Source organism: Fukomys damarensis, unplaced genomic scaffold (genome assembly GCF_012274545.1).
Source record: "Fukomys damarensis isolate Sample0158 unplaced genomic scaffold, DMR_v1.0_HiC HiC_scaffold_21, whole genome shotgun sequence".
NCBI lineage: Eukaryota > Metazoa > Chordata > Mammalia > Rodentia > Bathyergidae > Fukomys > Fukomys damarensis.
Window position 1 is genome coordinate 16,069,382 of NW_022900933.1, and position 13,645 is coordinate 16,083,026.

The 13,645-nt window shown below is 51.2% G+C and overlaps 1 protein-coding gene across 2 annotated transcripts in view; it reads right to left on the reverse strand.

Moving 5' to 3' along the window:
• The window catches only part of Mideas (mitotic deacetylase associated SANT domain protein), a 38,091-nt gene that overhangs the window by 7,868 nt on the left and 16,578 nt on the right, over positions 1-13,645 (reverse strand). For both annotated transcript variants that reach the window (XM_010645457.3, XM_010645455.3), the window contains exons 2-8: positions 9,316-10,980; positions 7,919-8,218; positions 3,702-4,047; positions 1,778-1,844; positions 1,201-1,343; positions 973-1,076; positions 436-511 (exon numbers count right to left, since the gene is read on the reverse strand). In XM_010645457.3, the coding sequence (XP_010643759.1) occupies positions 436-511; positions 973-1,076; positions 1,201-1,343; positions 1,778-1,844; positions 3,702-4,047; positions 7,919-8,218; positions 9,316-10,746 (2,467 nt within the window). In that variant the 5' untranslated portion in view covers positions 10,747-10,980. The remainder of the gene's footprint in view (positions 1-435; positions 512-972; positions 1,077-1,200; positions 1,344-1,777; positions 1,845-3,701; positions 4,048-7,918; positions 8,219-9,315; positions 10,981-13,645) is intronic.

A 13,645-nucleotide genomic window follows, 5' to 3' on the forward strand; every position in this document is an offset into this window, starting at 1 on the left:
CACCAGGTATGACGAGGACAAAATAATAATGTAGGTGAAACCCTTGGTACTCTATGGTGCAGATGAAAAAGAGCAACAACGCAGATCAGTAATAGCGGCTTCTAAGATTATGTGATTTGGCCAAAGTGCCTCTTAAGTACAACGTCCAGAATGAGACATGTGCTCTGAGGGCCAGCTAAGTTCCGGGTAGCTGAAGCCAACCCGGATGGCATCCAAGTGGGTTCCTGGTCTTGTACTTTTGACCTAGCTTTTTCGCATAGGTAGGTTCCCACCTGCCCACCTCTTCCAGCCCTTCCCTTCTAGGGCACAGGAAGTCCCTTGAAGAGTCGCCCCGGTTCCGACACCAGTTCCTTCACTGGCTCTTGGCTCCCCACCTCCACCCAGCGTTGTGGCTCAGCACTCATGACGCTGCAGCCCCACCCCAGCCAGGCCAACCTGTGTAGTGATAAGTCGCCAGGGGGTGGTTGTGGGGCCGCAGGGGCTTCTTCAGTAGCAGCTTATTCAGAGTTTCCTGGAGGGAAAAGAGAGGAAGTCAGGTCCCTGGCCACGGTCTCAGCGGTGGACTGAACATCCTAGGCGCAGGCACAACGCAGAGGACCTCCTTAAACCTCAGAATAGGATGAACACTTCCTCTTGGCCCCTTCACTGCTGAGGGACAAGAGGTCTCAGAAGATGGCAGGTAGGGCTGCTAAGGAACCAGGGACTCTTAAGAGAATTGTAGCCTCCAAGGCAGGCTGCATGAACAGAGAAGGCCCTCACAGTGACAGTCCTGTCTCACAGAGGGGACCCCACTGACCTAGAATCAGGGACTGGGACGGACAGGAGGATGCTGCATACCAAAATGTACAGTTTAGAACTCGAGTTCCCCCAAGCCAAGCTGCTACAATCCCCACCTTGGTCAGACCCTCCTACCCATCTCAGATATGCCAGCCTTCCCATGGGACCTTCCTTAAACCGACACGACTCTCTTACCAGGATGTCTCCCTGGGACTCATGCAGAAAGTGCAGGGCCAGCTCTTGGTTAGTGCCGGCACCAGGGAAGATGCTGGAGCAGGCAGCTGTTAGCAGGTCTTCCACTGGATTCACAGCAGCAATGGCGAACAGGAGAGGAAATCACGTTCAGGGATGGCATGGCCGTGCCTGTCTGCCTCACATGCCCACCAGCCCACCTGGCCTGCTCACTCGCGGGTGCCCATTTACCTTGCCTCTGCTTCTCCCGGCTGCTCTCTAGGTTCTCCCATGGCTGCCACACCAGGTCAGCTTTGTGGGGGTCTGCAGCTGCCAGGGCACGATCCCTCATCAATGGGATTTCTGCTTGGAACCGGGTGCCCACGTTGATGCGTCTGTAGCACAGTAGAAGGGCAGGGAGTGAGGCCTCACTTCACAGGGACAGTTACCCTGACTTATTCCCAGAGGATGGGACTAAGAGGGGCAACCAGCAGAAGCCAGGTGCAGGGAATGGCTTCTGGGAGACTGTGACAACAGCCTGGCACTGGCATGACCAGAAAGGCAAGACTCAAAGGCTGGCAAGGGGAGAAGCTGCTCTATGTGGGCAGATCGGGACAGAGTCTCTTGGACCCCATCCAGCTCTCCTTGGAGACAAATTCAAGCAGAGCTGCTCCTTATCGTTCCCCACAACCTCTATGTAGAAGTAGCATAAGGACAGCAGAGCCCAGGACCAACTGCAGAAGTGCAGAGGCCTCACAAGACTCTCCTCTCATTCCCCAAGCTCACCTGGCCACCCACACACCATGGGCCCCAGTCAGGCTGCACTTACGGCTCAATGCTCACAGGGGTGGCCTCCCCCATCACGGAGAGGACAGGCGGGGTGACTTCAGCGCTGTCTACGGGACAAAGAGCAGGTTGGTAAGTGGTACCCTCCTCCCTTCTTCAAGGCACCCCAGCCCTGGGTAGCTGAAATCCAAGCATCAGAGTCACAGTTGTGACTCACTGAGATCACTCAGAACTCAGACACTTGAGTCCTACCTCTGTAACCTGCTGTAATGACCTAGGCCCTTAACGAAATACATGAGTACCTCAGTTTTCACACCCCCAAAAGGGGCCATTTCTATCTGTCTCCTGGGGTTAACATGAAGATGGAATGAAATAAAGCACAGAGCTGGGCACTCAGTAAACATCAGTTATCATTATTATTATTAGCACTGCTAGTAACACTAGCGCCAATGCTTACTTCCTGCTCCCAGAACCTCCCACACTACAGAATTTAACATAAAACTGCGGTTTTCTAGTAAAGAGGCTGAAACTTTGGACACACTAAGGAAGTATTTTGTATCTTCTCACTTCCTCTCTGGATTTTCTACCTCAGTTTCTTCCAAACTAATCTGATAAGCCCCATGAGCAAGCAAGCCCCACACTCCCTTGCTTAAAAACAAACACCAAAAATCCACCTTTGCCAATATCCTGTGGGCAACATGAGCTAAAAACCTGAAAGCCTGTTCAAGGTTCCGCTTCCATCTATACCTCCCACCCACCCCTTGCCTGGACCCTGGATCCTTGCAGACCGCTTATCTGGTGGCCCCTGTCCTCCCCACATGGTCCCACCTGCCTTTGCCTAGAGGGCCCTCCTTGCCCCTCCCTCTCCACAGTTAAACCCAGCTCTAGCCTCACCCACTCCCTCATGCTTTCCTCACCATGCCAGCCCTCTGCAGGCCAGGAGCTTAGTGTCACCCTCACTCACTGGCTGCTGGTCCCACACTGCCAGGAACTTCCACTTTTCTCTCTCTGGCTTTCAGGTCAACTCCCTAATGACCCTACAAGCTTTCTCTAGAATAGATCACGGTGTCTCAAATATTACTGGAGCCCTCAAAGGACCCGAGTCAAGGCTTTGCACCCAAGTGCTCAGTAAGTAGTGGTGGAAAGACTGATCTCTTCCTGACTGCCAGTGTGCTCTCCCTCTCTGCGCGGGCTACCTGCATAATCCAGTCAGGGGAGAAGCTTCTCAGGAACACCACAAGGGGGCAGCAGTCAGTGCAGGGCAAGCCTTTTCCCACTCACAGACAGCAGGGGGCACCAGAGAGCTACATCATGGGACAGTCTGGGTCAGAGGTTAACTGGGTGAGGGCAGCCATGTGCTTGTCCCACCTGACCCTTTCTACCACCCTAAGGGATAAGACTTTCCCACCCCCATCCCCAGGGGAAATGATCCTTTTGTGAAATGGGCAGCAGCACACCACCCAGGCCAGCCAAACACTTCCAAAAATGCTCCTGTCCAAAATGACTGACTCTTCAAGAGACCCAGGTCTGCCTCATTACATTAAACAAACTTGGTAAGGGCTTTAGGCCTGCTAATGCCTCTGGTCCTCACCACACCCCTAGGAGGCTGAACCACAGGAAACTGCCATTTGTGCATCCCCCAAATAGCTGAATATCGGCAATTTCATCATCAACCAAGAACTACTAATCCCCTTTTTAGTACTCAAGAAACTGAGGCACAGGGAGTTTAAATGACCTGCATAAGGGGATGTGGCCGTAAATGGCAGAATAGGGACCTGAATCCACGCAGTAAGGCCGACTCCATCCCCACCCCACCCCTGTCCTTGTAATTCTCCTCAGAGGAGACAGTGGAGTCCCTTCTCCAAGAGCAGAGCCTCCAGCCCAAATCCCAGCAAACCCTAGGCTGAGCTGCCTCCCTGTCCAGTGCCCGTTCCCCCACGGTCACCGATGGGGTGGGAGTCACTCACTTGATCGGAGCAGGGTGCGATGAGCGCTCTTTGGCGTGATGGGAGGAGGGGCTGGGATGCTGCTGGTTGATATGATGGCATTGAAGTAGAGACCGGAGCCTTCCCGCACGGGGCTAAGGATGGGGGGAGGCGTGTAGGGGGGCAGCTCAAAACTGCGCTCAGAGGGGTGGTCAGCTAGGCGGACAGGAGAACGCAAGTGGCTTTGGTAGGGAGTGATGTTGGCGTACACAGGAGGGGCAATGAAAGTGCCCGCCTTGGTGGGGATGATCAGGGGCTCGGGCCGAGGCCGCTGCTTTGGTTTCCGCACAGAAGGCTCCCCCTCCAACTTGACATTCAGGTCCTCAGCCTAGCAAAGGAAACAGATCAAAGCTGGCTCAGGCCCTTGTGTCTCAGGAAAACTGAAGTCCTGACCACAGCCTGCCAGTCTCCCCTGTGGAACCGCCTGCACACAGCACCCACCGAGCCAAGCTTGAAATGGAGCACACACCCAAAAGCCCTTCGCACACACCGTCTCCTCTAAGGCAGAGGTCAGCAAACCTTTTCTAGAAAGGGCCAGAGAGGAAGTATTTTAGGCTTGGCGGCTCACGGGAGGTCTCTGTTATATCTTCTTTCCCTTTTACCTTTAAAAAAAAATCCCATAAAAATGTAGAAACCACTCATAGCTCCGGGTTTGGCCCCCAGGCCATAGTTCCTCACCCCTGTTGCACAATGCAGCAGGGCAGGACTACCACGAAGGGCCAAGGCTGTGGTGCTGCGTTGCTTGGATTGGGATCTATCACCTTTATTTGCCACTTAAAATTACATAATTTCTGTGTGCATCTTTAAAAAAACCAAAAAACTCAGGACCTTCACACGGAGCTACATCCCCACCCCTTTTTTATTTTGAGACAGGGTCTCACTAAGTTCCTTAAATTGCCTAGTTTGGATTCAAACTCATGAGTCGCCTGCCTCAGCCCCCAGAGTACGGGGATTATAGGTGTGTGCACCCTGCACAGGTACATGCATCTTCATTTTTAACATGAGAATAATGACCTATTTAATATAGGGGCTATAAGGATTAAATGAGATAATACATGGAAATCAATGAGAATCTATCCCGGCACAGAGCAATTACTCAGTAATTGCTGTTATCAGGCTCTGTAGTAGATGTAAGCCCCTACTGTGATCACAATAGGGAAAGGGATCACAAAATATAATAGGAGAAACTCCGAACACACAGGTCTTTTGTTCTCAGAATATTAGATCTACTAAGAAAGGCTAGTCCACTCGTGCTGTCAAAAGAGCTTTCCTAGTTCGTACTTCTCCCTGAATGGTGTGCCTCAGGTAAGGGGACAGAGGCCTTTCCTCGCTCCACCCTTAGAGTCTCAAAAAGGCAGACAACAGAGCCCTCCAGAGGTGAGCAGCACCCTGCTCTCTCCTGCTACACAGTACGACAGGTAAGCTTGGCCACGGTTCCTGAGCAGGCCTGGGAACACAGGGCCCTCCACCCTGAGGCTCCAGCTCCTATGACACCTCCTACAGAAGGCCCTGGCCAGGACCTTTACTCATATGTGCCCTCTTTTACAGAGTAGAATGAAATGAAAATACTCATTCTTCTGCCCACAGAGGAATAATATTGATTATACAAGGGGAAAAAATGACAGTAGAGCTAAAGCAGCCCCCTAACTTACTAGACAAGAAACCCAGTATCAACTTAGCCAGCTGTAACTGGTTGTAATTTTATAAGGACGTTTAAGTTATTCGGAGTATCCGACAATTTTTTTTAGGTGTGATAATGGTAATGAGATTGTGATAGAAAAAGAAATATAGAGACCATATGTAGGTATCTGACCTTATGCAGATTAAAACTGAAGTGTTTGTGAATGGAATGGTACAATGTTTGGGTTGTGCCTCAAAACAACCCAAGAAAAGTACAGGCACAGATGAAAAAAGATTGGCTGTCTTTTGATATGACAGTTGGATGACAGCAAAACATTCACTCACTGTACCATTCTATTTTTATGCGTGATTGAAAATGGCTACAATACAAAGAAAAATAAACAACCACAAATAAGGACCCCAAAGCCTAGAGTAGTAAAAACTCTTTCAGAGATTCAGGAAATGCAAATTCCAGATCCAGCATGGCCATTACCTTACTACAGGACTTTAAGTCAGTGCTCAGGCTTGCAGTGGGTGTTGGGTTTTTGTTTTGTTTTGTTTTGTTTTCAGCACTGAAAATTAGGTCCAGGGCATCACACATGCTAAGCAAGTGCTCTACCATTAAGCTACTCTCCCAGCCAGAGCAAAGGTTTAAATATGGTTTATACCCCATCACAGACTCGTGCAGGAGTTTAATCCCCAAAGGCATATATTCATCATGTTAAAGGATAGAGACTTCATCAGTAAGGCACCTTGAGGTGAGGCCTCTAAAAGTGGGTGGGTTTAGATGAGGTCATTAGAGTGGAGAGTCCCACAGTTGGATCCTGGTAGCCTTGTAAGGGGGACAGGGATCTGACATGCAGATATCACGTACGATCCCTGTCTTGCCCTGTGATGCTCTGCACCACCTTGGGACTCTGTTAGCAAGAAGGCTGTCATATCTGGTAAGTTCCCTGGGCTGTGTACCTTCAGAACCATGAGCCAAAGTAAACTATTTTTCTACGTACATTTGCCTGCCTCTGTTACTTAGTTACGGTAATAAAAAAATATTCATACAGCCTCTAACCCTCTCTGGACCTATTTCGTCATCTGTGAAATGGCAGGGCCTAGCTGTGTGGTTGCTCAGGTTCCTTCCTGCCACTCTCAGGACAAACTGGCCAGCCTCCAGCCTCTACCACAAGTGTTTCCCAAGGACAGAACAAGACACCAGAGAGGAATCACCTTGGATTAATTATCTCACAAAAATGGAGCCCCTCTTCTTGTAATAGAGGTGAGGCACACAGACAACTCTTCACCTGAGAACTAGGAAATCTGGACTCAATGCAAAAAGCACATTCCTGAAGGTAACAGAAAGCAAACAGGATGGCAATGAGAGGGAGGCAGGGTTGAGAAAAGAAAGCTGAGGAGGTGAGCCCATCATTGGGGCTGCCTTTTCCCTAGAAGTGGATGCCATTACTAGAAGAGGCAATCAAGAGACTAAGAAACTGAGAAGAGCTTTCAACAAATTCAAAAAGCTAACATCATAAAGGCTGGAGTTTAGGGCTTGTCAAGGAAAGAGAACTGGTAAACAGCCAGACAGCAAAAACCCTGCCTCAAACTGTTTTTTAACAACAACAACAAAAATTTAAGGGCTCTTGCTCAAAGGCCCTAGGTTAAATTACTAGTATGGGAGGGGGGAAAATCTTAATAATGAATTTGTTAATTAACTTGACTTAGCCATTCCAGTGTATACCTATATCAAAGCACCATCAAGGGCCAGGGATTTAGCTCAGTGGTTCTGGCTCCTGCCTCGCAAGCATAAGAACCCAAGTTTGATCCCCGGTACAGAAAAAAAGATAAAAACATCATCTTGTATGTTATATATACAATGTTTATTAGTGAATAATAGAAAAGTGTAAACTGCAGTGATGTTCTAATTAAAAGACAAAAGTTGTTAGAGTATAACAAACTCTAATTGTATTCTACTTCAAAAGTATTCCTTAATACAGAAAAGATGGAAAGTAAAAGGATTAAAGATACACCATGCAGATACTAACCAAAACAAAGTTAAGGAAAAGTAGACTTTAAACAAAAGCAGATTTTAAAACGTAAAATAGGACTAAAGATAAAAAGAAAGCTTTCCTAATGATACAGTATCTAATCCAGTTCTAAATAAGTATCTATCTAATAGTATTGCCACAAAACAAATAATGATATGAGTAAAAGAAAAAATAGACAAAGCCTCAGTCCTGGTAGGGATTTTAAGGTATACATCTCAGTCCTGACAGAATGCGCAAACATCTCTATATTCCAATGCGTCCCAGGAGCAGAGGGCTTTGGACCACATTAGAAACCAGACAAAATTTGCTGACCGAAAACAAAAGAGATTCATACATCCTAGATTTTCCCAAATGGTCACAATTTCAAGTATAAACCTGATTCATCCCCCATATATCCAGAAGTTTGGTTTGGAAAATAAAAATAGTATCACCACAGGTTCCCTGAAACCCTCTAACACTGTCACACCGTCCTGCTTCCCACAGGGTCCTAAGCCAGGGAGTACGCATGCCTTGGAGGGGTCTGGAAGAAAAGCTTCTTACCTGAGCCGGAGCATCTGTCCCAGGGATGCGGGTGGACCGCCTGCGGGTGACGATAACCGATGGCTTGTGCTCAGTGTGGTGCTGTTCTGGATCCCTGCCCTCCTCATCAACACCTCCGACTTGAGCCACCTCAGCTGGGTCCACAGTCCGCACGGGCACAGATACTGGGATGATGAGGGGTACCAGCCCAGGGTCCTCCCGGGCTCGCTTGGCAGCTAAGGATGGCTCAGAAAACTCCACCCCACACTTGGTGGTTGAGGTCAGAACACTTTTCCGCTTCTCCTCACAGCTGTTGGCATCCTGGAGAAAAGAGGGTTTGAGGGGGTTGAGAGGAAGGGAGAGGTTTGGAAGATGAGTTCTGATTTGCTAAACTATTGACTCCAGGAACTCAAATACCCACCGTGGATCCCACTTTTCTCTGGCAACCTGGCCTTTCCCTGACCACCTCTCCTACCACAGTCCAAATGCTCTGTAGCCTCTCTTTTGCTGGCTGCTTCCATCTAGAGCAGAGGTCCCCACAAAGCCATCTCAGGCCACAAGAGGCTCACAAACATGTGTCATTTGGTCTGCACAGCGTGTGGCACATTACATAGCATCTGAATTTTTTTTTTAAAAAAATCTCTCCAAAAGAAAGTTAGCAAGGAAGCTGTGGCAAGGTAAAGGGTAATTTCTGTATCGATTTCTCCATGGGTATCTGGCAAGAGTGGAATCTGACTGTCCTTAAACACAGGACAAACTACATCCACCCACAGATCAGCCTGGCCCTAAAGGCCATCAGCAGTTGAGATTTCTGGTGAAAGAAAAGCAAATGATGGCTCTCGGGGTAGACATAAGGCTTCCATTCCAGCTGCACAACCTGGGAGATCCCACTTGGGGCTCAGCTTCTCTCACTGGAAGATGGGGACAGGTGACAGAACCTTTTCTCACTGAGTTGGATCATAAATTATTTGTGATCAGGTATTAAAAACTCCAAGCACAATGTAGTGCACTTATCTATTTATTCTATCACTATTATCTCTTTAAAAAATGAACTGTATTGCAGTATAATTTACATACAATAAACAGGACTATTTTAAATCACATTCCGATGTACCCCGACAAACACAACCACTGTGTAACCACATCATATCCTTGTCTTTTAGCATATTGGATCTAGAAATGGTCTTTTATTCCCCTACTCTCCGTCCTTGGGTTACCACACTTTCCTGTCTGTCAATCATCTTGGTGTATAAAGCTTGGCTTTCCCTCGGGTACAAATGCCTTGTGCGGGGTTCTCTGCATGGAGAAGTTCCTAAATTTCCTTCGATGAACTGAAAGAACTGTCATTGTGAGCCTACTAGCATTGCTACCCTTCTCCCCAGCCCCTGCCAGGTCTGGCCCCTCTGTGCTAATCTCACCTTTGCATTCTGCAGCGAGGCCAGCTCCACTGCCTTCTGGGCCAGGGTCAGCAAATTGGCCTCCTGGGAAGCCCGGCGCCTCCGTCTTGTGCTCTGGATCACCCCACCTCGTAGCACCTGTCCACAGTTCCCTGTCCCCCCTGCCCTCATGCCCTCCTCATTGCCCATGGCAGGGGCCTCCCGTTCCCGACCATTGGGTGCCAGTCTCTCCCCATCAGACAGCAGCTGTGACTCTCTCAGTTCCATTGGGAATCCCAGAGCTTCAGGATGGGGCTGTCCCAGGGAGCCAGGAGGCGGCTGCTGCAGAGGCCAATGATGAAGAAACAGATTGCCTGTGTGCTCCTGCCCAGGTTGGGTGCTAGTCCCATCCAGGGCGGTGGGAGGCAGGATGCCCTCCTTCGAGAGGCGGCGGGAGCGGCGGGGAAAGGCCATCTGGGGCTGAGGTAGCACAGGCTGCGGGGCTGCCTCCTGCAGGAGGGCCTTGCGCAGTTCTGGGTTCATATCTGGGTTGTGGGGGAAGGGGTAAGGGGCCATGCTGGGGTGGGTCAGGTGGGACTGCCCCAGTGGCCCTGCTGGTGGCAGGCCAAAGTCCTGGGGCTGCTGAGAGGGCGGCTGCTGCATGGAGTAGAAATTGTCGAAGAGCTGCATCTGGGGCAGGGTGGCCTGCTGCTGTTGCTGTTGCTGCTGCTTCTGTGGGGGGAAGGCAGCAACAGGGTTTGGGGGTGGCGGGCCCTGCCGGAAGACCTGCCGGTTCACCTGGTGGCCAAAAGCCAGCTGGAAGGGCTGCAGGGGCAGTGTCTGGTTTGGGGGTTTCTTGGCTGCATGGAAAGAGTTCAGGGGCACCTGAGGCTGCCCCACCTCCAGCTGCACTTTCTGTGGCATCATGGGCCGCACCGCATTTCCATAGCGGTCCAGCTGTGAGGCCCCAGCTTTGTCCCGCTTCAGTGTCTCAGGGTGGTTATAGTAGGCAGAGGCCCCGACACTGGGATGAGGGCTTCCCTTGGGTCCACCGTAGAGGGACAGGCGGTTCCATGTGGAGTGAGGTGGCGGCTGGCCAGGCTGCTGCTGCCAGCTGCTGTCACTGACACCCCCACCTGCTCCCCGCTCTGGAGCCCGCCCTGGAGCCATCACAGAGTTGGGCCACTTCACTGAGCCCACTTGCTGGGACAACAGAGCTGCTGGGTTCCGCTCAGACCCATACACCACAGAGTTCAGCAGGGCCAGGCTGCTGGGAGGTGGCAGCTCCACAGGCTGAGAGGTGGAGGCAGCCCCTGCCGGACCCTCGTGAGCCCCGTACTGCTCCTCCTTCACGCGGATGGACTGTGGTGGGGCCTGCAGGGGAGGCGGCTGTTCCTTGGGAGCTGGCTCTTGCTCAACAAAGAGGCAACGCTTGCGCTTGTTCTGAGCCTTGGGCTGGGCTTGGAGGTTCATGGTGTGGCCAACTGAGCCCCAGCAGTGAGAACTACTTCACCAGTTGCCCATCCCCTGGGAAAAGGTCCGGCTAGAAGTCTAGTCCTGGCACCAGTGAGGACAGAGTGGGAATAGACAAAGATGCTGGACAATGGAATCAGGCACAGGCAGAGACCTGTTCTTCCTTCCTCTTCCAGACAGGCTCTTGACGAAGCTGCTATTCCCAGTTCATGGTGCTCCACAGAGTCCTGGAGGCTGCAGAGAGGAGAGCAGTGACAGCATCAGCTACAGATCCCTGGTGTCAGCACCCCAAGGCCTCCAGTTCCACAGCAGCACCAGTGAAAGAGGAGCCGGGACCCACGGGGGAGCTGCCAGGAAGGCAGCAGGCTCCGCAGTGTCTCTGAGCTGCTCCATCACTCTGTGCCACCACCCCCTGGTGAGGCTCCAGAACTGCTGCATTTGGTTGTGTGATCTGTACACTGCACAAAGGCACATGGGGAGGGGGAAAGTAGGGCTGACATCTAGCCTGAGACCCTGAGGCAAGCTGGGAAAAGGCTGCATTGAGCTTTCTTGTCTTCCTAACCCAGGCCCCAGCCTGGGTGGTCAGGCTGAGTCCTCCTTGCACATCTGTCTATGCAATAGCTTCCCACCAGAGCCCAGACAGTGCCTCCTCCTGACATTCCAAGCACATCCCAGACACAGGAAGTGGGAAGGACAGGGTTCATTCCCAGCACAGCCACCTCTCCAGTGCAGCCCCAGCAGGCCGTCTCAGAGTCCAGGGCCCAAGGGCCAGCCTCTCAGAGGCATGTAGGTGAGGCCCCACCCCTGGGAAGAGCTGTTGGGTGAGGCTCTGGCTACCACAGTCTTTCTCAACTAGCAAAGAACCTGTTTTGCAGCCCTGGCTTGCTGGAGGCCCAATCTAGCCCAATAGCTGATCGGCAGCTGAGGGCACCCCCCGCAAGTGCTAAAGAGATCTGGCATTCTGAGCAAACACTCTACCTTGGATATGAGAGGTGCAGATTGCTAGAACCTAAGTCCAGAAGGTTTCTCCATTATGTCATGATGAAAGTGCTCACAGTTTTGGTTTGATAACTTGAGTTTTTGGGAGGGCACTTACTAGGGATGGAACCCAGGGCCTCAAATAAACTGAGTATGTGCTCTGTCACCAAACCACACCCCAGCCCCTCTAACTTGATTTTTTTAAAAAGGCTGCTCTACTGATCCAGCTACAGAACAGAATCCAGGCCTCTATCTTATAACTGACATAGCTGCTTGCATGTACTTTTCAAAGACTTTCTTCAGAAAGATTTTTTTTTTCTCTTAGGAAGGTGGTAAGAATGGGAAAGTGGGTTACTTGGTAGTGGCAAAGTAATACTCTGGTCCCGGTCCCTAGGACTGGGAGGGGAAGGAGGGGTTGGCAAGCTCAGGCTGCTTTGGAAAATAAATCTGCAGGTCCAGGTGACCTTATTCCCTGGATGCTCCGGGTCACTGTTAAGCAAAAAACCAGCAGAGGGCAGGAGCTGGACAGGTACAAAGCCCGGTCTATACCAGTGCTGGCCCCGCCCTTCGTCCAGTGTTATCGCTCCTCTGCACGTTTCCGCAGCTCTGGCTCTGCTCCCAGGCCTGCCAGCCTGCCTAGTGTGACTCACAGGAGGCCCCCTCCTTGTCTTTCACTTTCACCCAGCACCCAAAAGGACAGTAACTTCCTCCTCCATTTCCTTCCTCAGCTCTGGGCCCTGAAAGTGGTGAGAGACCCTGCTGGCATGCAATCCCTTTGTCGTTATTTATGGAAGTTTAGACCAGCAGAACATTTAGCAGAGGGGTAATCTGGGCAAGAAGGGAGAGCTGGGGACCAGAGAAACACCTTTTGAACAAATCCCTTCCTCTTGCTTTAAAATCCTCTTTCCCTGGCAGCCGACACAACTCAGAGCAGAAACCCAAAAACCAGCCCTAGATTGAATGTGCCTCTGTGATGCCACAGGGTGGGACTGTCTGGCTCTGCCTCTCCTCGGGAGGCTCAAGGCCAGTGCTCTGGAAATACAGTGTGTGTCTGCAAAAGCAAATCAGAAAGCGGTGGGTCAAGAGCCCACGAGGCCCACGTGCCTCCAGGGGTTTGCTGCAAGCTCTGGGGTGCTCACATGCACCATGCCTCCCACATCACAGCCCTGTCGCCCTGTGAGCCACAGCATGGGCTTGGGGCCTAAAGCAAGGGGAGGCCACATGGCAGGCAGGTCTGCGGCACTGCCACAAATGCTTGATAGAGGGAAGGCCACTTAGTGCCTGATGCAGGGTTTGGGGGAGACAAGAGTAGAGTTTGTGAATGGGGCTCCAGGATTTGGCTGTTCCTGCTCAGGAGAGGAGCTGGAGGCCAGATACAGGGTCAGGAGGGCTGGGCTTGGCTGCTCAGCCTCCTACCCAATGACAGCCCTGCATTTCAAGAAGGGCCATCATTCAGGACATCACAGTAGGTTTCTGGGGGCCTGGTTTAGGGGAGGCTGAATCAACCCAGAAGTTTCCTGCCACAGATGCCTCTCTGTCATCCCCACTAGAGAGCTGAGAGTGCCAGGGATCAGACACCAGGCCTAGGTCCCCCAGAGAAGAAAGAGCATCATCTGAGGGAGGAGAAGAGTGGAAGATGTCTGAGAACCTAGGCAGAAACATGAGGGGATCACCCAGGCTGAGGACACTGAGTAGCAGTAGCAATAATAATTGTGTGCCTATGCCAGGAGGGTCCTAAGTGTTTTGCGTTCTTTCCAATTCCCAGGATCGCATTATAAGGCAGGCATTGCTCTTTTAACCTCCATTTTGTAGGTAAACTTAGCCTCCCTCAGAGAGCTACGTAAAGGCAGAGGTCCCTCTCCAAGACCAAGCTCCTATGCCTCATTCCCATGTCACAGCATTAAGACCCCAGGTCCCACTG